The sequence below is a fragment of the Eulemur rufifrons genome, chromosome 30 (assembly GCF_041146395.1).
Source record: "Eulemur rufifrons isolate Redbay chromosome 30, OSU_ERuf_1, whole genome shotgun sequence".
Lineage (NCBI taxonomy): Eukaryota > Metazoa > Chordata > Mammalia > Primates > Lemuridae > Eulemur > Eulemur rufifrons.
In genome coordinates this window covers 90,985,444-91,011,367 of record NC_091012.1, presented here as the reverse complement: position 1 = coordinate 91,011,367, position 25,924 = coordinate 90,985,444, and the positions used below count along the sequence as shown (strand labels likewise).

Genomic DNA, 25,924 nt, shown 5'->3' with positions numbered 1-25,924 from the left:
CCGCCTCGGCCTCTCAGAGTGCTAGGATTACAGGCATGAGCCACCGCGCCCGGCCTTTAACTTTTTATTTTGAGATAATTATAGATTCAGGAAATTTCAAGAACTGGTACAGAATCCTGCGTGCCCTTCACTCAGCTTCCTCCAGTGGTGGTATCTTACATAGCTGTAGTTCAGTATCAGAACTAGGAAAGTTTATATTGGTACATTACTGTTAACTGAATTATAGACCTTATTGAGTTTTCACCTTTTAAAAAATGTATTCATTTGTGCATGTATGTGTATATAGTTCTGTGCAATTTTGTGCCATATGTACATCATGTAACCATCACCGCAATCAAGATTTAGAACTATTCTATCACTACAGAAGAACTCCCTGTTCTTTGTATCTGTATCCCCCACACACATGCACCCACCACTGTCCCTGTCCCAGTTATCTGTTCTCCGTCTCTAGTTTTGACATTTGAACATGTTATATAAGGGGAATAATATAATATGTAACTATTTGAGATCGACTTTTTTTTTTTTTTTTTTTTTTTTTTTTTTTTTGAGACAGAGTCTCACTCTGTTGCCCGGGCTAGAGTGAGTGCCGTGGCGTCAGTCTAGCTCACAGCAACCTCAAACTCCTGGGCTTAAGCGATCCTACTGCCTCAGCCTCCCGAGTAGCTGGGACTACAGGCATGCACCACCATGCCCGGCTAATTTTTTGTATATATATATTTTAGTTGTCCATATAATTTCTTTCTATTTTTAGTAGAGACGGGGTCTCACTCTTGCTCAGGCTGGTCTCGAACTCCTGACCTCGAGCGATCCACCCGCCTCGGCCTCCCAGAGTGCTAGGATTACAGGCGTGAGCCACCACGCCCGGCCCGAGATCGACTTTTTTTTACAAAGCATAATTTGCTTGAGATCCATGAAAATTGTTGTATGTATCAATAGTTTGTTTTTTCTTTTGAGACAGAGTCTCACTTGGTCACCTGAGGCAGAGTGCAGTGGCGTCACCATAGCTTACTGCAACCTCTAACTCCTGGGCTCAAGTGATCCTCCTCCTTCAGCCTCCCAAATAGCTTAGACTACAGATACATGCCACAACGCCTAGCTAATTTTTCTATTTTTAGTAGAGACGAGTTCTCGCTCTTGCTCAGGCTGGTGGTCTTGAACTTCCTGAGCTCAAGGAATCCTCCTGCGTTGGCCTCCCAAAGTACTAGGATTATAGGCGTGAGCCACCACGCCTGGCCTGGCCAATAATTCATTTTTTAAATTGTTGTATAGGATTCTGTGTCTGGCACTCTGATGATGTGCCAGAGTTTGTTCAACCATTCACTCATTGAAGGACATCAAGTTTCCAGTATTCTGCTATTATGTGTAAAGCTGCTGTGAACATTCATGTGCAGGATTTTGTGTGACTATAAGCTTTCATTTCTCTGGGATAAATGCTCAAGAGTAGGATGGTAAACATATGTTTAGTTTTGTAAAAAACTAACATACTTTCAGAGTGTCTATACCATTTTATATTTTCATCAACAATATATGAGTGATCTAGTTTCCTGCAGCATTCATTGTCACTTTTTTTATTTTAGCTATTCTTCTCATTGTGGTTTTACTTTGCATTTTCCTAATGGCTATTGATATTGAGCATCTTTTCATGTGCTTATTTGCCAATTTGCCATCTGTATATTTACTTTGAAGTGTCTGTTTGTTTCTTTGGCTCAGTTTTAATTGTGTTGTTTTCTTAATGAGTTTTGAGGGTTCTTTATATATTGTATAGCTACAAGACCTTTATTAGATATATGATTTCCAAAGATATTTCTCCCAGTCTGTGTCTTGCCTTTTCAGTCTCCTAATAGGTATCTTTCAAAGAACACAAATGTTTAATTTTGATGAAGCTTATCAATTTTTTCTTTTATAGATTATACTTTTGGTGTTGTAGCTCTAAGAAATCTTTGCCTAACCCAAGGTCACAAAGGTTTTCTCTTATATTTTCTTCTAAAAGTTTACAGTTTTAGCATTTAACACTTAAATCCATGATCTGTTTTGAATTAGTTATCGTATACAGTATAAGGTTGAGGTTGAAGTACGTAATTTTTTGCCTACGAATGTCCATTTCAGCATCATTTGTTGAAACACCTATCCTTTCTCTATTGAATTGCTTTATATGTACAGTTTTATCAAAAATCAGCTGATGGGTAAAGTCAAGTTGCAATATCAAAAAAACACAGTTGAGTGTTTATTTCTGGAAGTCTTATCAGGTAGAGTGATTCCTCTCATTTATTCTTTTTCAAAACTGTTTTCTAGTTCTTTTGCTATTTCACATAATTTTATATTTCATTGATATTGTTGTGTGCTTGTGTGAAATTTCTATAGGAAATCTTTTTTTTTTTTTTTTTTTTTTTTGAGACAGAGTCTTACTCTGTTGCCCAGGGTAGAGTGCCATGGCGTCAGCCTAGCTCACAGCAACCTCCTACTCCTGGACTCAAGCAGTCCTCCTGCCTCAGCCTCCCAAGTAGCTGGGACTACAGGCATGTGCCACTATGCCCGGCTAATTTGTATATATATATTTTTAGCTGTCCATATAATTTCTTTCATTTTTAATAGAGACGGGGTCTCGCTCTTGCTCAGGCTGGTCTTAAACTCCTGAGCTCAAACGATCCACCTACCTCGGCCACCCAGAGTGCTAGGATTACAGATGTGAGCCACCGTGCCCGGCCTCTGTAGGAAATCTTGATAGATGTTCTGAAATTGTGTTCCAAAAGGCTGTGCCTATTCATAGTCAAAATGACAGTGAAGGAGAATGCCTGTTTCCCTACAACCTCCCCAACACTGGAAATTATCAATGCTTTAAAATCTTTGCCAAACCTTTTCTGTAAAATTCAAGTATATAATTTAAAACATTTTTTCATCGTAAAAATTACATATATGTTCATTAAAAAAATGAAACAATGTAGAATTGTATAAAGTGAAAAGGAAAAATCGGCCGGGCATGGTGGCTCAGGCCTGTAATCCTAGCACTCTGGGAGGCTGAGGCGGGAGGATCACTTGAGGTCAGGAGTTCAAGACCAGCCTGAGCAAGAGCGAGACCCCCGTCTCTACTAAAAAATAGAAAGAAATTAACTGGATAACTAAAAATATATAGAAAAAATTTTCCGGGCATGGTGGTACATGCCTATAGTCCCAGCTACTCGGGAGGCTGAGGCAGTTGAATTGCTTGAGCCCAAGACTTTGAGGTTCCTGTGAGCTAGGGTGATGCCCGGGCACTCTAGCCTGGGCAACAGAGTGAGACTCTGTCTCAAAAAAAATTAAAAAAAAAAAAGAGAGAAAAATCGCCCTGTCCTTCCCCTCCTCCTATCCCATTCTCCAGAGTGTAGCCATTGTTAGGTTTGGTATGAAATATTCTGGACCTTTTTGTATGTATACTATATACTTTTTCTTTTTTGATAAATGAAATCATTTATTTACATTCTGTTCTATAATTGGACACTTCAATATGTTATGGACAATTTTTCATTCATGTAAGTATATGATCTTAACTTTAAGTAAAATTTAAGTTAGATAAATCATATATGCCTTTCTTCACATAGGACTTAAACAGGCAAAGGATGCCATTATGAATGTTCCTGAAAAAATATATCTAAATTGGATTTCCACTTTGTTTTTAAAAATAATGTGGCTGAAATAGAGGGAGATTGCCCAGTGGTAACTCATTTGACATTTCCTTTCTGTAACAATACTGCTTTGTTGTTCAAGAATTCAGTTTTCGGCCAGGCGTGGTAGCTTATGCTAATCCTAGCACTTTAGGAGGCCAAGGGAGGATTGCTTGAGAGTAGCCTGAACAACATAGTGAGACCCCATCTCTACAAAACATTTTTTAAAAACTTAGCGCTGGGCATGGTGGTGCATGCCTGTGGTCTCAGCTACTTGGGGGGCTGAGGCAGGAGGATTGCTGGAACCTAGGAGTTTTAGGTTGCAGTGACCTGTGATGAAGCCACTGCACTGTAGCCTGGGCAACAGGGTAAGACCCTGTCTTAAAAAAAAAAAAGGTCACTAAACGAATATGTACCATAAAATATTAAGGCTACAAGAAAATCCACCTTTTAAAGCATATTTGGGAAAATGAAGATTATATTTGTTAAAAGAAAAAGGACACAAGGGGACTTTATATGTCAGGGCTAAAGTTTCTGTAATGTATTTTAAAATAGAACTTTACCATGAGGGATATAAATCAATGTTAACTTCCCCCATGTTTATCCTATGTAAGTTATTGTAGTTGGTATCATGTAGAGTTGGGCAAAGAATATAGAAAGAAAAATGGGCACCAGTAGGTTTAGTGGCTTAAATCTCATGAGAGTTTAGTTGCTATAAGTTCCATGAAGGCAGGGACCATGTCCACCTTATATACCTGTTACTTAGGATAATGCGTGGCACATAGTAGATATTCACTGAATAGCTGATGAATGATTAAATCGGTGGCCAAAGATTGGGGGTATAGTACTAGGAAAGAGTATAGAGTGGTGCTGTAGAAGACATGGCATTAGAGTTAAGAAGTGATTATCAGTTTCAAATGTAACAGAGGGCTGCTAAGGTCAAGTCTGAAAAATGTTAACTGGATTTGGCAGTTAGTGTATCATTGTTGACTGGATGGGAACAATTTTAATTAAGTGGTATTAATTAATGCCTCCTTCTCTGACATAGTAACTCCTTTCTCTATAGTTCCTTGGTACTTTGTACTTTCTTGAAATTATGAGTTTGTATGTATGTATTTTCCATGAGGCCTTACAGGACATCAAGGACAAGGACCTATCTCTTATTTTGCTTTTGGTTTTTATTTTTATATTACCAGAGTCTGGCACTGTACCTGGCTTATTTATAGTATGTACTTAAAAATGAAGAGTCAAGGCCGGGCGTGGTGGCTCACGCTTGTAATCTTAGCACAGGCTGAGGCAGGATTGCCTGAGCTCAGGAGTTCAAGACCAGCCTGAGCAAGAGTGAGACACTGTCTCTACTAAAAATAGAAAAGTTAGCTGGGTGGGTGTCCTGGCATGGCATGTGCCTGTAGTCCCAGCTACCCGGGAGGCTGAGGTAGGAGGATCCCTTGAGCCCAGGAGTTTGAGGTTGCAGTGAGCTATGATGACACTACTGCACTCTACCCAGGGCGACAGAGTGAGACTCTATATCTCAAAAAAGAAAAGCAAAGAATTAAGCCCTATTATAAATTTTACTCTATAGGAAAAGGTGTTTTGAGGTATATGTCTAGTTATTTTTTCTAATTGATGAAATATGTATTTAGCCAAGGCCATCTCTCTCTCTCTCTCTCTCTCTCTCTCTCTTTCTTTTTTTAAGTTGCTAAATGTTAACCCTGTGGCCAGTGAGATTTAATACCTCACTTCCCTTCCGGATAGTTTCTACCTTCTTGAATTTCTAGTCCAGATTCTGAGTAAGATTTTGTTACTCTGGCATGAGAGACTGAACCTCTTATCTTGGAAACTAAACATCTTAATTTGCATCTGATCCTCATCCTACATGATGTAAAGAGCCTAGCTATAGTGTGAAAGGTTAGATTCACTTTTCTTTACATTTTACTTGTTCTGGATCTAGTTTGAGATAAATATCTAAGAATCGGGAAGCCAGAGCTCATTGGGATCTGTGGACTTTGCATAATCGAATTTAGTAATTCTAAGTTCTTTGGGAATAAGCTGTGCAGAATTTTTTTCTTTTTTTTTTAAACCTGGCACTGATTTTTTTAAAAGCTTTCTAATGCTACTAACATTTTATTTTTTCATTTTAATGATTCACATTGGAACAAATGCGTATCCCCCACACCATTCACTATCAAGGTAATAATTTATGCTTTTCTGGGCAGAGTACTTATTTTCTTAGGAAGGAGTTATTTTTAGTATTTATAGAAGAGTTCTCAAGGGAAATGTGAGCCTAGGATTGATCACAAATCTCCTCTTCTCCTTGGTTACCCAGGACTGCTCACCAATTTGACTGGTGTTTTTCTCTGAAACCATTCAGAAAGCTAGTAGTAATAATGCTTGCTTTCCCCTTCTAACTAGAACCATGAAGCTTATAATGTTTCTTTTCCTCACATCACTATACAGAGGGAAATTAACTTAGAAACAGCAAAAGGGATTTTCTTGATTTTGGTGGAATATCAAATTTCCAAAGCTGTCATTGGAATTACCACTATTTAAGGACTTTTGAGATTGAATTGTATATGATTCTGTAGGCTCTGCCAATCCTCATTTGGTATGAGGCAAAGTATAAATAAATACATTTTTCAATAAGACATTTACAGTTACTTTGGCCATGATTTAATAAGAAGAGAGAGAGAGAGAAAGCAAAATATACTTGGAAAAACATTTTTTTTGTATGAGCAGATAGTTTATTCTAAAGGGAACTGTGATAATATTTATAGATGACCTTATCTTTCATGTTCATTTTGGTGTTATTCTTGAAATTATTCTTTATAACTTAATTCTGATTTGCTATATAATAACGCTTTAGGGACTGGGAAATTGGGATTCAGTTTCTCTTTAATCTTTTTCCACCCACAGTAGCCCCATCACCTTTATTATTCCCATAGAGGAACTATTGTCTTTGTATGTCTCTTTACTGGACTCCTCATTTCTTTCTAAGGTATAAAACCTATATCTGATCATCCTATTTTTAGCAAGCTCTTGACTGCTGCAGAATGTAGGGCAGTGTTTTTAGCTTAATGGAGGTGGTTATGGACCCCTTTTAAGACTCATGAAAAACCATGGATCTTCTAAAAATAATGTATATTATATACATAATTTTGTTTACAGTTCTAGGGGGTTCATGAATCTCTCTCTCATTACCACTCCAAGAAGTCCTGATAGAGGTAGGATAAGAAAGCATCTGGGCATTTTTATCTGCTGTGTTAACTCTACCACAGTGTTTCGTTAAAAAGGCTTCAGTGCTACTTTGCATATGATAGTGTAATAATAGAGTTAAATAACTGAAACCCTTGTAACACTTGAGAACATGGACTGTCTAAAACTGTTAAGGCACAAATAGCCAGTAATCAAAAGACATAAACAAGTTTATCAGCTATATAAGTGTGTTTTTTTAATATTCTAGAGTTATTTTTAGTATTTCTTTAGAGTCATATGTTTGTTTTTTTTTTATTTCATCTTGTTATGGGGGATACAGAATTGCAGGTTACATACGTTGCTCCTGTACCGCCTTTCCCCCCAAGTCAGAGCTCCAGGCGTGTCTGTTCCCCAGGTCGTGCGCATTGCACCCATCATGTAGGTATATATCCCTCCCTTCCCCACCCCCCTCTTCCTGAGTCAGCACCTTCAAGTGTTACCACTCCCCAAACGGTGCGTGTGCAATGCACTCATTGTGTAGGCATACCCCCATCCCCTCCCTCACCCCCCACCTCAGTCTGATATCCAATTGGTGTCGTTCCCAGATTTGTATTTAGGTGTTGCAAAGAAAATGGGTAGGAAAGAGGTCTCATCTTCAAAATGGTTTAAGAGAGAAACTTTGCAAATATATAAAATTAACTTTTACTTTTATTCTAAAATGAGGGAATTGAGATATTTAGAGGTTGGTTTTATGTTTAGGTTTCAAACCTAAAGGAGAATAAAGACTGAATTACTAATTTCTAGGCTGGGATATTCCCTGTAGGTGGGAAGAGCCAGCATATACTGTAGGAAACTGGTGTTGTATTGTCTCGGTGAAGGAGACATGTAACCTATATGCAGCCTTTCTGTTTTCTGTAGCATGCATTACCATCAATATGCAAGCTTGTCTGATGACTTTTGTAGTCTATCTCTATCAGTATTTTGAGAACCAACCTACCGGTGAATGATCAGAACTCCAGAAACTTGAGCTGTAGTCTTCTCATCACTGAAACTATTCTTTTTTTGTTTTGTTTCCAGATTCTATTTTATTTTAAAAAAAAAAAAAAAAAAAGGAAGAGGTGGAGAAGGTAGAAAAGGAAATCTCTAAAAGATTCCTTTTGTTGGAGGGTGATAGTTTCTTTCAGTGGCATACTTACACATTATTAAAAAAAAAAAAAAAAAGGCCTGCTCAGTGATTACTAGGAGAGTGCTGCCTAATAGCACTTTCTACAGTGATGGAAGTATTCCATGTCTATGCTGTCCAAAAAAGTAACCACTAGCTAAATGTGTCTGTTTAGCATTTAGCAAGTGGCTACTGCAACTGGGAAATTGAATCTTTACTGTATCTCTTTTTTTTTTTTTTTTTTTTTTGAGACAGAGTCTCACTCTGTTGCCCAGGCTAGAGTGAGTGCCGTGGCGTCAGCCTAGCTCACAGCAACCTCAAACTTCTGAGCTCAAAGGATCCTCCTGTCTCAGCCTCCCGAGTAGCTGGGACTACAGGCATGCGCCACCATGCCCGGCTAATTTTTTCTATATATATATTTTTTTAGCTGTCCATATAATTCCTTTCTATTTTTAGTAGAGATGGGGTCTCGCTCTTGCTCAGGCTGGTCTCGAACTCCTGAGCTCAAACGATCCGCCCACCTCGGCCTCCCAGAGTGCTAGGATTACAGGCGTGAGCCACCACGCCCGGCCTGTATCTCTTTTTTAATTAATTTGAATTTAAATTCAAATAACAGGCCAGGCGCGGTGGCTCACACCTGTAATCCTAGCATTCTGGGAGGCTGAGGTGGGAGGATCGCTTGAGGTGAGGAGTTTGAGACCAGCCTGAGTAAAAGCGAGACCCCCGTCTCTACTAAAAATAGAAAAAATTAGCCGGGCATGATGGCACGAGCCTGAGTCCCAGCTACTCAGGAGGCTGAGGCAGGAGGATTGCTTGAGCCCAGGGGTTTCAGGTTGCTGTGAGCTGCGCTGACGCCGTGGAACTCTAGCCCAGGTGACAGAGCAAGACTCTGTCTCAAAAAAAAAAAAAAGTAAAAGTAAATAAATAAATAAATTCAAATAACATAGGTAGCTAGTGGTTACTGTTGGGGCTCGGGAAAACAATACCCCAAAATATGCCACTTTGGACTTCAAACCAAGAGCACCTAGGGAATAGCAAATGAAGGGAAAGGCTTTCTCTGAAGTTCTCTCATCCGAATAAGGAAAGTCTGAAACTATTCTTGATTGTGTGTCATCTCTGGTTATCCTTATTTGTATGCTAAATAACTAAATATCTTCAGTATTTTGTTTGACTTTTTTGTTGTTAAGAGACAAGGCCTCACTCTGTCACCCAGGCTGGAGTACATTGGCATGATCATAGCTCACTGTGACCTCAAACTCCTGGCTCAAGCAATCCTCCTCCCTCAGCCTCCCAAGTAACTAAGACTACAGGTGTGTGACACCATGCCTGGCTAATTTTTAATTTTTTTTTTTGTAGAGATGGTGTCTCACTAAATTGCCTAAACTGGTCTTGGACTCCTAGCCTCAAGTGATCCTCTCACCTTAGCCTCCCAAAGTGCTGGGATTATAGGCATGAGCCACCACGCCCAGCCTATATTCTGGTTATTACTCCCTTGTCAGATGGATAGTTTGCAAATATTTCCTCTCATTCTGTAGGTTGTGTCTTTGTTAATTGTTTCCTTTGCTGTGCAGATGCTTTTTAGCTTGGTGTAATCCCATTTGGCTATTTTTGCTTTTGTTACCTGTGCTGTGAGGTCTTAGTCTTTGCCCAGAGTAATGTCCTGTAGCATTTCCCCAGTGTTTTCATCTAATACTTTCATAGTGTCAGGTCTTGCATTCATCTTTAATCCATTTGAGTTGATTTTTGTATATGGTGAAAGATGGGAATCTAGTTTTATTCTTCTGCGTATGGAGATCTGGTTTTTCCAGCACCATTTATTTTATTTTTTATTTTTATTTTATTTTTATTTTTTTTGAGACAGAGTCTTGCTCTGTTGCCCGTGCTAGAGTGCCGTGGCGTCAGCCTAGCTCACAGCAACCTCAAACTCCTGGGCTCAAGCGATCCTTCTGCCTCAGCCTCCTGAGTAGCTGGGACTACAGGCATGCGCCACCATGCCCGGCTAATTTTTTTTTTATATATATATTTTTAGTTGTCCATATAATTTCTTTCTATTTTTAGTAGAGACAGAGTCTCGCTCTTGCTCAGGCTGGTCTCGAACTCCTGAGCTCAAACGATCCACCCGCCTCGGCCTCCCAGCGTGCTGGGATTACAGGCATGAGCCACCGCGCCCGGCCTTTTTATCCTTTCTATCCTGATAAGCAATAGGTTTCATTCAGGGATCACCTCCTCTGTGAAGCTTTTTCTAATTCTTCCTCCCCTCTTACTTCCCAGAATTGGCCACTTTCTCTTTTGTGCCACTGTATGTATTTTTGCACTGCATTGTATTGCCATATTTATTTACAGTGTGTATCTCACTGTATTTTAGACTATAAACTTCCTGAGGATATGGCCTATATCTCACTAATTTCTATAATTTCTAATGTCTGACACATAAAAGGCACTCAGAAATTGTCTTATGAATAAATAAGTGAATGAACAGTATATTAAATAATATTATAAACCATTTAAGGCAGGGATTTAAAAACTCAAATGCTTTCAGGGTCCAGGTATAAATGAGTTAAGCATACCTGGTAAGGACTGTGGTAACTGAGAACACATGCCTTTTCTAAAAGGAGCAGCTGCTACTCAGCTCCATCCCATTGGTACCTTGTGAGAATGCTGACCCTGTGTTGCCACATCTTTTAATTTTCTAAGAGAAGCCAGAATTTAGGTTTTTATGTGAAATCTTCTAATTGTTAAATATTGTCAACTAATTAAGTTTTTTTAAGCATTTTACTGAGATACACAGAAAAGTATATGTATTATGGGTGTATCGCTCAATCCATTTTTACAAACTGAACTAATTTTTTGTGTGGGCCAAACAAAAGTGGATTGACTGGCAAGCCACCAGTTTGCAACTTGTAACTAATGCCATGTGGGGAACTCTATGGTTAAGATCACCTTATAGGTAAAAGTGTCTTATAGAGACACATCAGCCAAATGCAATGTGTGGACCGTGTTTGGGTTATGATTCAAAGAAATCAAATGTAAAAGAACATTTATGAAATAATTTGGGAAATTTGAATCTTGACTGGCTATTTGATAATATTAAAGAATTATTGTTAACTATTTTAGATATGGTACGGTTGGTTTGTCTTTTTAATAGACTTTATTTTTTAAATAGACTTTTTACTTTTTAGAACAGTTTTAGATTCATGGCAAAATTGAGCAGAAGTTACAGAGTTCCATATACTCCCTGCCCCTACATGCATACAGCCTCCCCAATTATCAATATCCTGCATCAGAGTGGTGTATTAGTTGTGTCAATCAAGGAACCTACATTGACACATCATTATCACTCAGAGTCCATAGTTTACATAGGGGCTCACTCTTGGTGTTGTAGATTCTATGGGTTCTGACAAATGTATAATGACATGTATCTACCATTATAGTATCATATATAATTATTTTCTAAAAGCATCCATAGCGATATGTACTGAACAATGTATGGATGAAATGATGCTAGAATTTGCTTCAAAATAATTTGGGAGAGGTCTAAAAAGTTGAAATATAAATGAAAAAAGATTGGCCATAATGTTGATAATCTTTGAAGCTGGCTAATGAGTACATGGGAGTTCATTATATTAATCTATTTTTGTATGTGTTTGAAATTTTTACCTCTAAAAGTACAAGAGTCCAAGTTAAAGCTGAAGCATGCACTCTGGAAGTAAACCTGGTGAAAAGAAAGAAAAGCCTAAAGTAATTTAAACATTTTAAATTAGAATAAAGATAAAACAAAGGTTAAAAAAAAGCTGAAGCATAATTTTTCTAGGTCTAGGATAATGGGACACTGCTGGTGACAGAATGTACAATTCTGGAACTAAAGTCTGCAAAGATAATGACAGTTTCTTATTTCATTTATAGGGCCCGAGAGTCAGTATACTAAGACTGCTCAGGAGATTGTGAACATCTGTTACCAGACATTGACTGAGGTAGGTGGTAAAGAGAAGATTTCCTTGTAATCTAGCTTTCTGAAATCCTTTTTTTGAGTGAGGAGCCTTCCCTGACTATCCTTTTCTAAAATGTAACATCCCACCCCCTCTGCCCTCACTCTGCATCCCCTGTTTCCTTCTCAGTTTTATTTATTTTGATTATTATCTGTGTCTTACCACTAAAATATAAGCTCCATGAAGGCAGGGATATTTTTGTCTGTTGTTTTATTTACTTTTCTATCCCCAGTGCTTAAAATACATGTTGAATGAATTTATTAATTTTATTTCTCAGTATGATGAGCATTTGACTCAACTTGAGAAGGATATTTGTACTGCTAAAGAAGCAGCTTTGGAAGAAGCAGAATTAGAAAGCCTAGATCCAATGACCCCAGGGCCCTACACACCTCAGGTGAGTCTGAGGACTAGGAACTTCCTCTTACAGTTTTCTTATTGGTTTGGGAAATTGGGAGCATGTTATCAGATGTATTTACTGAGATACCCTTCTTCTCTGTCCTTCCTCTTCATATGCCTTTCGTGTGCTTTCTTGTCTTCTCAAAGGCTAAGGTGAGTGAGGGCCATGGGTCTTGGTGGCCTTTTTGAATCCAGAGGAGGCAGCTGTGGGATGAATGAGCGGGGTTGGGCATTAGTTGTTTAGGCAATATTTGTGAGTAGCAGATTCCTGACTACTATAGCCAGAGGCATCCTCTCACAATCTCTGGAGTTCTCTTGACCGTGAATCTGGGGGCTCTATGGCATCCCTGCAATGTAGACTTCTCAGTTATAGACATGGGCCCCATTGTTCCACTCATTCCCTCAGAGGTATCTCAGTGTAGCTCAGATGTCACCCATTTTCCTGGAATGACTCCCTCTCCTAGTAAACAAAGACAGGTAATATTTATAATATTCTTAAGTTTACGTGTCAAAAGACAAGAGAGCAGGATGTATAAGAAATTTTTAGTCTTTCTGGTCTGACTGAACCCTTGAATAAACTAAGAGTATATTTTCCCTATACTATACTCTTAGAGGGTTGGCAAATTTGAAGAATAGAACTTAACAGACTATATAACTGGTGCTTGATGTCTGTATTGGAGGCATTATGGTAGAATGGAAAGTACATTAGGTTTGACATAAAACAGGCCTGGGTTTGAGTCTTAGCTCTGATACTGTCTAGCTTTGTCATCTTGGAAAGTTAAATTAACTTCTCAGTTTCCTTTTCTCTAAAATCTACTTTTCAAGATTGTTGTAAACATTAAATGAGTTAATTTGCCAGACGCATAGTAAATATTCAGTAAATGCTTATTTCTTTTTCTATATGAAAGTTGTCTATAAAGTTCCGAAAAGCTCTTTCAGATTTAACCAGATATTTTAATGCAGAACTCTCCCATTTCCCACAGGAAATTTTTTTTTCATTCTACCTAGGTTTCACTCTGAACTGATAATGCAACCTATGTGATCTCTGTTGGATTATTGCTATCTCTATATCTCGTTCATGCACTTGCCCTATCTATCTTTTACTCTCTCTTTCATCCCAAAACCTAGGTTACTGAGGGGCCAGGTATAAAGAACCCTCAGATACTTCTTCAAGGCCCAGAACAAGGAAAGGCTCTTGGAGTGTGTGGGCAGATTGGGTCAAGGGGGCTTGGGTGAGTGATGTTGCCCAGGAAGGCCCTATTTGCTAATAGGCCCACAGCTTCCACAAGGCACTTTCTGGTAAGTTAAAGCCTGGGTATTAGCCATCATTCCCCAGGAGAGTCTAGCCACTGAGTGGCACATGGTTTGCTCATTTCTAGGACAGCCTAATCCTAGTCCTTTGGTGAGTCAAAGCCTTGGACCCAAAAGTCGTCTTCCTTTCTTCCCTACCCCTCCCCTATTACCTCAAATGGCTGAAGAAAACCTGTCAACTGTTCTCCCTCTTGAGCAGTAGCTCTCGTTTGATGCAGTTAGAGGGTTTCCTATGAAGATAGGGTTAGATAGTACTGCTTTATTATTCCGGGTTACCCTTTCATCATTCCCTTTATTCACACATACACAGTTTAAGATAGTAAGCCCAACTTGAGGAAGATACACATGAGTTACTGTCCTGACTCTTTATTACTATCAAACTCAAATGTATTAGAGTGTTTGTAAAAGTTTAAACCTGCCCTAATACAATTCTGATTGTATAAAAGCATGACAGTAATCATACCTTACTTTCAGCTTTTAAATGTTGGTAGTCAATAATATATTTTCACCTAGCTTGCATTGCATCATCCATTCAGCTTAACACTTTTTCCCACACAGCCCTTTTTTCCACACTATGCTTTAGGATTTTGCAGAGATTTCATCCCCTTATTTTCCCTTCTTCCGTTCCACACTGGTTTATCTGCTCCGTAATGCTTTGAATTCTGTTTTGCCTCTATTTCTCCAAAACCCTCTTCTCAGGCAGTCTTCCTTGCTTGTGTGCTTTTCTTAAAAAAAAAAAAAAAAAAAAAAAAAAAGTGGGCCAGGCACAGTGGCTCATGCCTGTAATCCTAGCACTTTGGGAGGCCAAGGCAGGAGGATTGATTGAGGCCAGGAGTTTGAGACCACCTGAGCAAGAGTAAGATTGAGTCTCTAGGCCGGACGTGGTGCCTCATGCCTGTAATCCTAGCACTCTGGGAGGCCGAGGCAGGTGGATCATTTGAGCTGAGGAGTTCGAGACCAGCCTGACCAAGAGCAAGACCCCATCTCTACTAAAATAGAAAGAAATTATATGGACAACAAAAACATATATAGAAAAAATTAGCCGGGCATGGTGGCACATGCATGTAGTCCCAGCTACTCGGGAGGCTAAGGCAGAAGGATTGCTTGAGCCCAGAAGTTTGAGGTTGCTGCAAGCTAGGCTGACGCCACGGCACTCTAGCCTGGGCAACAGAGTGAGACTCTGTCTCAAAGAAAAAAAAAAAAAAGATTCAGTCTCTACAAAAAATAGAAGTAGTAGCCAGATGTGGTGGCACATGCCTATAGTCCCAGCTAATTGGAAGGCTGAGGCAGAGGATCCCTTCAGCCCAGGAGTTGGAGGTTACAGTGAGGTATGATGATGCCACTGCACTGTAGCCCAGGCGATAGAACTAGACCCTGTCTCCCCTCAAAAAACAAAAAAAACTGCTATAGTAAAAAACACAAAGTAACACATATGTGCGGTTTTTGTTGATAAAAGTGACATTCATTGGGGAAAACTGGGAAATACAAACAAGAAATAAGTTACCTGTAATCATTCTACCACTCAGAAAGAACATCAACCATTATGAATATTTTGATGTATTTCTTTCATATTTGTGGTGTATGTGTTTATGTTTATAAACACGCTTTTAAAATGAAATTGGTCAATGTCGTTTTTGTCTTGTTCTTTTCACTTTGTGTTGTATTGTGAGCATTTTATCTAGTCCCTCCTACCCTCCTGACACTGAATAGCCTATTTGCTAAATCCCTCTTCTTTTAAGGAGAGAAAAGAGGGAAGGGATCTATAATTTGAGTACCAGGCGTTGGGTAAGGAGCGCTTACACATATCTTTTTTTTTTTTTTTTTTTTTTTGAGACAGAGTCTCACTCTGTTGCCCAGGCTAGAGTGAGTGCCGTGGCGTCAGCCTAGCTCACAGCAACCTCAAACTCCTGAGCTCAAGCGATCCTCCTGTCTCAGCCTCCCGAGTAGCTGGGACTACAGGCATGAGCCACCATGCCCGGCTAATTTTTTTTCTATATATATTTTTAGCTGTCCATATAATTTCTTTCTATTTTTAGTAGAGATGGGGTCTCGCTCTTGCTCAGGCTGGTCTCGAACTCCTGAGCTCAAACGATCCGCCCACCTCGGCCTCCCAGAGTGCTAGGATTACAGGCGTGAGCCACCACGCCCGGCCTACACATATCTCTTAATTCTCACAACAGCCCTATGAGGTAGACGTTATCAGACGTGTATTATATAGTTGAGGAAACCAAGGCTTAGAGATGTTAAGTAATTTGTTTAAGTTACTCAGCTAGTAAGTATTAGAGCCAGGACTCAAACCCAGGGCAGTTTACCCCAAAGCCTGTGGTTTTTCACCACACCATTTTGCTTCATAGCACCCTCTGACAAGCTCATAAACTATGAAAGCATTCCATGCTCTTGTTGGAATTGAACTTTTTTTTTTATCCCATTTTCTCTTAAATGTCTCTAAATCAAACAATCAAAATAGCACTCATTGAAACCCTGGGCCTAAAACAGTAAGACAAGGCTTAGAAAAAACTAGGTTGTTGACCAGAAAGGCTGTTAGAACATAAAATTTTTCCATGGCTTTGATGCATTTCTGCTTCAGGCTTCTGATCACATACATCAGGTGCTTATCTGCTTAGAATAGGCAACATTTGTAAGATTCCCCAAAACTTGCCATAAAGCTATGCCAAACTATGTTTTCTCTTTAACTGGATTGCTCTGCATGACCTTTTTCTGCAGTGAATGCTCTAAAAGGGAGTTATCTGTATTTCTTTTCCCTTTCTTAGATAGAAACTAAGTTTTATGTTTTGTGCCACAGCCTCCTGATTTGTATGATACCAACACATCCCTCAGTATGTCTCGAGATGCCTCTGTATTTCAAGATGAGAGCAATATGTCTGTCCTGGATATTCCCACTGCCACTCCAGAAAAGCAAGTAACACAGGTAGGATGTGTTCATTTTTTTTCTTTGCAAGATTGATAGTATGCCTGGAGGTGGGGGTGGGAGAGTGGTAATGGTGATGTGTGACATACATCAAGGATGACTGGGCCCCTTGGCCCTGGGAATGAAGGCTTAGAAATAATGATTTCAAAGTTGGATGGTGACAGGTCACATGACTGGCATTGTCTTCTGTCTGTCCCTATGGGCAGAGTCAGGTACAGCAGAACTTCAGGGAAGGCACAAGTGTGGAAAGAGTATATGAGGCATCAGAGTAACCTGACAGGTGACTAGAAAGGCTAACTGCATTCGGAGACAGTTCAGAATAATTGGCCTGCTACTTTATTATATGTATGTTACAATCTAAATTAAAATTATTTATAAAATTAAATTTTAAAAATTGGCTTTTTCTAGAGGTATCAGAAGATATTCCTAGTCTGAAGCCAGAAATCCTGTAGCTATTATCAGCCAGGGTTCCATTGGAAGGTGTAAAACCAAGGAGGGTTTTTCTATCCCAAAGAGTCCAACACAAGCTATAAGGAAAGCTTGAGTTAGAAAGGAAGAGTCTCCTTGATACAGTAAGAGTAGACTAAGGACCTTCCTGTTCTTTGGGTTTTTTACCCTGGCCATAATTTCCAAAGAATGGGGGGAAATACACAGGCCTTGAGCTGTGTAAACAGCCCCCACTAGCAGTGGGGTTGGCTGGGACATCAGGGAGGAGCATCCATCCTGGGTGAGAGTCCTTGGTTAACTCCTCCTACAGGCACGTCCCTCAATGATGTGCTATTTGTGTTCCTTACTCAGATGCGCCAGGGCCGAGGTAGGCTGGGCGAGGAAGACTCTGATGTAGATATTGAAGGGTATGAGGAGGAGGAGGAGGATGGGAAACCTAAGACTCCAGCCCCAGTGAGTATGCTTACAGAAAGCTTATGGTTACATTACACCCTTACATGATAGGAGCCCCAATAGTACAGGGCAGGCCAAATCCCAAGGTGATATCAGAGGGTCTCCATAGTGAGCCCCAATCTGACTTTAATCCTTGGAACCAGCTAAACAAGTCTATCCACCGAAATTACTTAACTTCTTATGAGGCAGCAAGGGAGGGGGGTGCCTGGTGGTGGCTTCTGGTCTCTTACTTGGTCAATTGATGGGGCTTTGACCCCCAACTGGTCTCATTAAGGAAGGTGAAGATGGAGATGGTGATCTTGCAGATGAAGAGGAAGGAACTGTGCAACAGCCTCAAGCCAGTGTCCTATATGAGGATTTGCTTATGTCTGAAGGAGAAGATGATGAGGAAGATGCTGGGAGTGATGAAGAAGGAGATAATCCTTTCTCTGGTAAGTCTTGATCATTGCTTCTGTTCCTATCTAGTTCACCATAGCACCCTCAAGACTGGGTAGGAAGCTGTTGTCCACGTAAGTTTTTATCAGAAGCTGCCTCTTTTATTCAAGTTCCATTAACAGACCTGAGAGGACTAAGCACTCTTTCATAGGATGATCATATTCATTAGCTTTAGAGAAAGTAAAGAAACACAATGTAGTAGGAGATGCAAAAGACAGCAGTGGAAAAGGCAATGCCTAAGTAATGGCTTTGATTTGGATATTTCTTAAAGATGAGGACAAAGTGTTAGGTGTGGCAACAGGGAGGGAAAATGAAGAAAAAAGATCCTGTTTTGGGATGTTTTGTGAATTAATGGCAATGGCAGAGGAAAAGTATAGGAGGAAATGGTAGGGAAAAAAAAACAGATTGGACTGAGATGGAGAAAAGAAATTGTAAAGGATTCAGTTTCTAAACTACAGATCTTGCCACTGTTGATCCTAGGCCTTTGAGGTGAGAAGTACAGGCAAGATGCCTGTGTAGATGTGTGAGAGTGACTAGTTTTAGAAGACCAAGCCAAAGATGTTAATTCTATCAAGCTTCTCTCTATTTTTTTTTTCTTTTGAGACAGAGTCTTGCTCTGTTTCCCAGGCTAGAGTCCCGTGGCATTAGCCTAGCTCACAGCAACCTCAAACACCCGGGCTCAAGCAATCCTCCTGCCTCAGTCTCCCAAGCCCCACTAATTTTTTCTGTTTTTAGTAGAGACAGGGGTCTGATTCTTCCTCAGGCTGGTCTCTAATTCCTCACCTCAAGCGATCCTTCCTCCCTGGCCTCCCAGAGTGCTAGGATTATAGGTGTGAGCCACCACGCCTGGCCAAGCTTATCTCTTGATAAACCAGGATCTGTCTCTCTTTACAGCTATCCAGCTGAGTGAAAGTGGAAGTGACTCTGATGTGGGATCTGGTGGGATAAGACCCAAACAGCCCCGCATGCTTCAGGAGAACACAAGGATGGGCATGGAAAATGAAGAAAGCATGATGTCCTATGAGGGAGACGGTGGGGAGGCTTCCCATGGTTTGGAGGATAGCAACATCAGGTAATCGGCAGCAACATGCTACAGGGCTGTGGCATCAGTGCCCAGCTATGATGTCAGAGGGCTCAGCATCAGATTACTTTCATCCATCAAACATTTTCTGAGCACCTACTAGGGCCAGGTACTGTGCTAGGCCCTGGGGATATATAGAGGAGCAAGACATGTCCTGCCCCTTAGGAGCTCACAGTCTAGTGGAAAAGACTGACACAAATAAGTTATTACAAATATAACATGATAAGTGCTATAGCATAAGTAAGTACAAAGTGCCAAGGCACCACTGAGGAGGCAGTGCCTCATTCTGCTTAGAGTAATCAGGGAAAGTTTCAGAGAAAAAAAAAAACATTTGAACTGGGCCTTAAAGGATGAATAGGAGTCTACTAAATAGGTATTGTGACTGCAGGTAAGGAGATTCAAAGGCACAGAAATACAATGCAAAGGACGTTGAGCAAAGGGAGGTTGTTAGGGAATTTAGGTGCCAGAAGTAGCAAAGGATTATATTGTGGAGGAACTTCAATGTCATGCTAAGACATTTGGATTTTATCTTATATGTAATAGGAATCATCAGTTGAAGGAAAAGGAAGTAACATCCAATTTGTATATGAAATAACTCTTGGGCAATATGCGACAGATGATGAGGATATCAACTGGGATCTGTCAGGAGCAAGGGGAAAATGAAGAGACATACTTGAGCTGTTTAGAAGGTAGATCAATTAGATTTAGGAGGTAAAGAGGTCAGATAAATAATGAATGAGAATGTCACTGAGGTAGGAAAGAGAAAGAACAGGTATTAAATAGGGTAGGAAAGGAGGGAAAATGGATTTGGCTTTTGGACATGTTGGACTTAATGTACATATGATACATCTACTCAGCAGGCAGAATTTATTCATTCAGCAAATATTTATCATAAGTACAAAAACTACTAATATGTGGTCCTTTCCTTCAGGGAGTTCAGTCTAGCAGGTAACCTAAAGCAGGTAAATAGGCAATCACAGTGTAACATGAAAAGTGTTATGACAGGCAACCACAGGGTTTTTCTGGAACTTAGGTAGAGGTGAGAGAGGGGAGCTGGTCAGAGAAGGAAACTGAGCCAATTATGAATAGGAATTAGCTAGATGAAGAAGAAAGCAAAGGGCATTCTGGATGCCGGGAACAGCATGTGTGAAAATACAGAGGCATGAAACACTTTTAGAGAACACAAGTAGCTCAGTGTGACTGGAGCTTTTGATTGATCCATGTAAAATCTATGATCCATGTGATAGAAACAATTTAAAGAGGTAGGTAAGGACCAAATTTTGATGGGCCTGAAAGTTTTGGGCAGGCAGTGAATGAGAATAGTATGATCAGATTTACATTTTACAAAGATTACTCTGTACCCCAGAAGAAAAATGGGCAAAAGGAGTGAACTGATAATTCACAAAATAAATGCAAACAGCCAATACATATATAAAAAAGTAACTTCCCTAATAATCAAAGAAATACAATAAGAAAAACAATGAAGTGCAATTTTTTCCTATCAAATTGGTGAAGGTATGAATGAATGATAATGCCCAGTGTTGGAAAGGATATAAAGGGAGGGGGAAGACATTCTTAAACTGCTGGTCGTGATGTAAATTGACAAAATGGGGTGGGTGGGAGAGAGGTATAGCAATTTATCATTATAAATAAAAAAATTTAAATGTACATCCCCTTTGACCCAAAATTTCCACATTTGAGAAATTATTCTGTGGGAATAATTAAACACCTTCATTAAGATATTTGTATAAGGATGTTTATCACAGCATTGTTTCTAATAGTGGACAAATTGGAGAAAGCTTAAATGTCGTGGTGAGAGACTGTTAAATCATGTTATAGCCATACATCGGAATACCATGCAGCTATGAAAATTATACTATGGACATGTTTATTGACATGGAAAGATGTTTATTATAATCATTAGTGGAAAAAAAGCAGATTTCCTGGAGAGTATGTAGAGTATCCCAATTTTGTAAATTAAAAAAAATGTTTAAGCATCTAAAGTGCATAGAAAAAAATTTGAAAGGTCATCTACCAAATGATTATCTCTAGGTGGTGGAGTTATTGCTGATTTTTTTCTTTTTTTTTTTCTGGTGTGTATTCTAATTTTTTTTTTTTTTTTTTTTACCAGTGAACATGCATTACTTGTGTGATTTTTTTTTTTTAAGTAAAATTAAGAATAAACAAACAAACAAAAAATAAAGAGCACTCTGGCAGAAGTATGAAGAAGTAATTGGAGGAGAGCAAGACTGGAGGCATGAAGACTTATTTCAGTAGTGCAGTCCAGAGCTAACAAAGGACTAAGCCAAGGCAAACAGAGTAGGGATGGAAAGGAGGGGGTAGAGACAAGATACATTGAAGAGAGAATCTTCAGGACTATTGACTAATTGGATACTGTAAGTGGTAGATGTAACCATTAGGCTGTCAGAGCATTTATGGTCATGTAAGCTGGCAGTGTGCGTTGTTCAGAGATGTAGGGGAGTTTAATTTAGGTTCTCGTGTATACGAAATTGGCAAGTTGATGTTCTTGAACAGGACCATTTTTCTCTCAGAGACATGTAGAACAGTCCAGAACTAGTCACTTTAGTGTCCAGGGGAGGTGAGATGGGCTGATCCCTTGGTGGCACTGAGAATGGGAATGGTCAGCTAGAGGACGGTGTCCGAGCTTGAGAGATGACATGTTTCTCTTCTCAGTTATGGGAGCTATGAGGAGCCTGATCCCAAGTCGAACACCCAAGACACAAGCTTCAGCAGCATCGGTGGGTATGAGGTATCAGAGGAGGAAGAAGATGAGGAGGAAGAGCAGCGGTCTGGGCGGAGCGTACTAAGCCAGGTCCACCTGTCAGAGGACGAGGAGGACAGTGAGGATTTCCACTCCATTGCTGGGGACAGTGACTTGGACTCTGATGAATGAGGCTTCCTTTGGGCCTCCTTGGTCAGCTTTCCCTGTTCTCCAGCCTAGGTGGTTTACCTTTCCCCAATTTATTTATATTTGTACAGTGTCTGATCATGAAATCACCAGATTAACTAACACCTTAGCCTTTAAAAAAAATAGTAAATGATAATAAATCATGTCTCCTGATCTTCATGGGGTAATGTTACCCTTCCATTTAACAATCCCCTTCCCCCTACCACTACCAAAAAGAGAGAGCAAGCTCATTCTTCTCCTTTTTTCCTTTAACTCTATTTATTGCTCTTGGTATAATTTTTCCCTGGGGAAGGAGGAGAAATTATGAAAGGACTAATAACTTTATGTCCTCTTGATGTAGTAGAAATTTTCCAAGCATGGTATCATCTCAGTTTTCTAATTTGCAGGCTGGAATAGGTGAGAACCCCGCTGCTGGGACAGAGATGGGTTCTGGTGGACTCTGTGCCACACTAAAAAATAAACCTATTGGACAAACTGCCCATTATTTTATTATTTATTTGATTATACAATGCCTTGTTCCAAAATGGATTTGAGGCAAGTGACTATAAATCTTTGAAACAGCCTATATGTCAGAAATGATGTGTTGCCATGTAAATGTGTTCTCTCCCTCCCCCCCCAGGGGAAATGGTAGGAAAATGGTAAGTTTCTTAGGGCAAAGACTGTGTCTTTTGTTTCTTTTCATGCTTAGGATATGGTTCTGTGCACAGTAGGTACTCAGTAAATGTTCCTAAAATCACAAAATCCTCAGTAGATGTTACTGAACATCTGCTTCATGGTAAGCACTCTACCAGATCCTTGGGGTGCAAAGGTAAACAAGACACATCTCTTTTACCCAAAGAGCTTACCATGAAGTTGGGGAAGGGGGAGTAGAATTCAAAACATGTTAATAAATCATTATAGAACTGTGAGATAAGTGCAATTAAGAAGCTAGCTGTAAAGTTTAGGGGAAAATAGAGGAGTGATCATGTCTGAAAAAAAGTTAGGGAGGGAAGTCTTCCTAGAGAATTTTTAAGCTGATTGTTGAAGAATTAGTAGGAGCTTGCCAGGTGGAAAAGTCCAGGCAGAGTGTAACACAAAGTGAAAAGGCCAAAGTCTAGAAATGGCAGAGTGTGTTCCTAGTTTGTTTGTTTGTTTGTTTGTACCTGCCTTGTTCCAGAAAGGATTTAAGATGGTTTATGTTCTAGTCCTTTATTGCTGGAATGGCTAGAGATGAGACCAAAAGATAGGAAGCATATCATCAGGAGCTTTGCATTTGATACTAATGAGTGTGAATTTTATATTATGGGAAATAAGCTCTAGAAGAGTGAAATAATCAGATTTGTGTTGTAGGAATTTTCTGTATGTTGAATGAATGAAGAACGAAATTGAAGAATCAATCATATGTAACAAGACGTGTGATTCCATTTTTATAAAAGACAAAACCATGTGTGTTTATTTATGTGTATGTATATATACTTGTACATGCGAAGGAAAAAGGTCTGAAAGGATATACACTAAACTGTTCACAATGATAACCTCTGGGGAATGAGTTTGGAGGGAAGGGGGTTTATGTGCTTGTATGTATACCGGGTGGGGTATTGTGCTTTTATTTCTGTATTGTTTGAATTTTTTTACAAGTATGTATTATTTTTGTAATAAAATTTTTTTTTTAATTCCAGCAATAGTGTGGAGAATGGTTTGGAGGGGAGCAGATCTAGTTCAAGCAAGGGGGAAAGGAACCCAAACTTGGGCTGTGGCATTGGGATGGAGAGGAGGGGGATGGATTTAAGAGATCTTTAGGGAATAGAATCAACAGGATTGGCATTTGGGGGTGGAGGAGGAAGAATGGAAAGTGGCTTCCAGAATTTTGGATTGGAAGATTGGGTGGGTACATGGTATTCATTCATTCATTTCAACAATTACCAAGCCACCTATTTTTTGTCAAGCAGTCTATCAGATGCTGATAGAGAAGTAAAATATAATCTCTGATTACAAGGAACTTTAGGTCTAGAATGAAAGATAGATATGTAAATAAATAAGTTTAATAAAAAGCAATCATTGCAATGAATAGTTATTTACAAGATTCGGTGAGAGAAGAAGTTCTCAACTCTACTTAGAGAGAAAGGACAGAAATGCTTCACAGAGGAGACCCTTAAAAGATCATGAAGAGTAGGGAGGCATTTACCAGAGAGTCATAGGGGGTAGAGGGTGGGAGCGCATTCTAAGCAGAGGGAACAGAATGCTTAGGAGCACGAAATAACATGTTCATAGAACTATAAGTGGTTATGGATGGCTGGAAAATAAGGAACATATGTAGTATAGTGATTACAAGCTCAAAATCAAATGCTCATTTTAGAACCATCACTCTGGCAGTAGTATGAAAATAGAGTAGGAGAGGGATGATGCCAGATGAGAGATGATGGAGATCTAAACTGTGACTGAGGCATTGACAGTAAGGATGGAATGAGAGATACATCTTGGTGACTGGTTGGAAATGGGGGGAAAAATAATAGAACCTAGTTTTATGATTTAGGTGACTGGGTAAATGAGTAAATGATACCATTCACTGAACAGGTTGAGGGTGGAAGATAGGGGAAACAGCTAAGCTTGGTTTGAAGCATGTAAGCTTAAAGTATAATATATATAAAGCTTAGGATTTGAACCACCTTAGGAATAGGTGAGATCACATAGGAAGCATGTGTAGAGTCAGAAGAGCATGGAGGATAGAATCCCAGTGAACACACCAATATTTAGGGGTGGTGAGAAATAGAAAACATAAAGAGCAGTATTTCTCAAACCAAGGAAGGAGTTTTAAAGGGGGGAAAAAGACAACATATTTACCACAGAAAAGTAAAAATCAGGCCTGAGAGAAAGCATTTGGATTTGGTCCAATTAGCAGGTCCCTGGTGACCTGAGCTAGCAAAAACAGTTTTAGCACAGTAGTGAGATTGGAATCCAGCGAGCAGGGTGAGGGGGGTGAGAAAAAAATGGGAGGTGAGGAAGTTACAACAGAGATCAAGAGATCATAGACTACTCTTTCAAGAAGCTAGGCTGTGAAGAATAAAAGAGGGAGAGTCTTAGGATGGAAGATTAATAAGTATGCTTACATAGGCTTAGGGGAAAGCAATAGAGGAGGGCTGGAAAAAGCAAGAAAGGATAATTGTTCGAAGGACCTATGAAGACAAAGAGGGGATGTTAGCTAACGTAGAGAAATTTGCCTTATGAGGAGAGATTGCTTTCTCTGAGATCGAGAAAAGAATGGATGCAGTTACAGATCAGTGTGTAGATAAGGGAGATGGGAAGTTTGAGGAGTTTACACTTCAAAGTTTCAGTTTCCTCTCTAAAATAGGGATCATCCTTGTGACAAAAATGAAAATGAGAATGGGGCTTGAATAAGGTTAAACTACTGAGGGGGCGGATAATGAGAAACTGGAAACAAGCTAAATGCCCATTAGTAGCAGAGGGGTTGAATGACGGTATGTCCATTCAGTGAAAAATATGCGGCTGTTAATGAGAAAAATCTGTATGTGCTAGTGTGGAAAGATATTCTTGAAAAAATAAGCCAGGGTTAGATTTCACTTGTTTGGAGGACAAAGGGGATATAAATCCATGTTTGCATACTCACAGAAAAGATTGGGCAAGATGCACTTCAGACTGCTAGCATCTCTAGGAGTGAGGCGGAATTGGGAGAGGGGCTCATTGTTTTCACTTTAAACCTTTCTATTTAAGCATTTTATTTTATTTATTTTTAGTTTTTGAGACAGATTCTTGCTCTGTTGCCGGGGCTAGAGTGCCGAGCCATCAGCCTAGCTCACAGAAACCTCAAACTCCTGGGCTCAAGCGATCCTCCTGCCTCAGCCTCCCGAGTAGCTGGGATTCCAGGCGTGCACCACCACACCCGGCTAATTTTTCTATTTTAGTAGAGACAGGGTCTCACTCTTGTTCAGGCTGGTCTCGAACTCCTGAGCTCAAGTGATCCTCCCACA

General features: G+C 39.7%; 1 protein-coding gene across 6 annotated transcripts in view; it reads left to right on the top strand.

The window, feature by feature from the left end:
- The window catches only part of TAF1 (TATA-box binding protein associated factor 1), a 76,249-nt gene extending 52,727 nt beyond the window's left edge, over positions 1–23,522 (top strand). For 2 of the 6 annotated variants that reach the window (XM_069463812.1, XM_069463810.1), the window contains exons 33-38: positions 11,896–11,963; positions 12,256–12,372; positions 16,489–16,614; positions 17,789–17,945; positions 18,844–19,021; positions 21,725–23,522. In XM_069463812.1, the coding sequence (XP_069319913.1) occupies positions 11,896–11,963; positions 12,256–12,372; positions 16,489–16,614; positions 17,789–17,945; positions 18,844–19,021; positions 21,725–21,944 (866 nt within the window). In that variant the 3' untranslated portion in view covers positions 21,945–23,522. Of the gene's footprint in view, positions 1–11,895; positions 11,964–12,255; positions 12,373–12,521; positions 12,528–16,488; positions 16,615–17,412; positions 17,515–17,788; positions 17,946–18,843; positions 19,022–21,724 lie in introns of those variants that run through there. The other 4 variants (XM_069463807.1, XM_069463809.1, XM_069463808.1 and 1 more) reach the window with 4 other exon arrangements.
- The last annotated feature ends 2,402 nt before the right edge of the window (positions 23,523–25,924 follow it).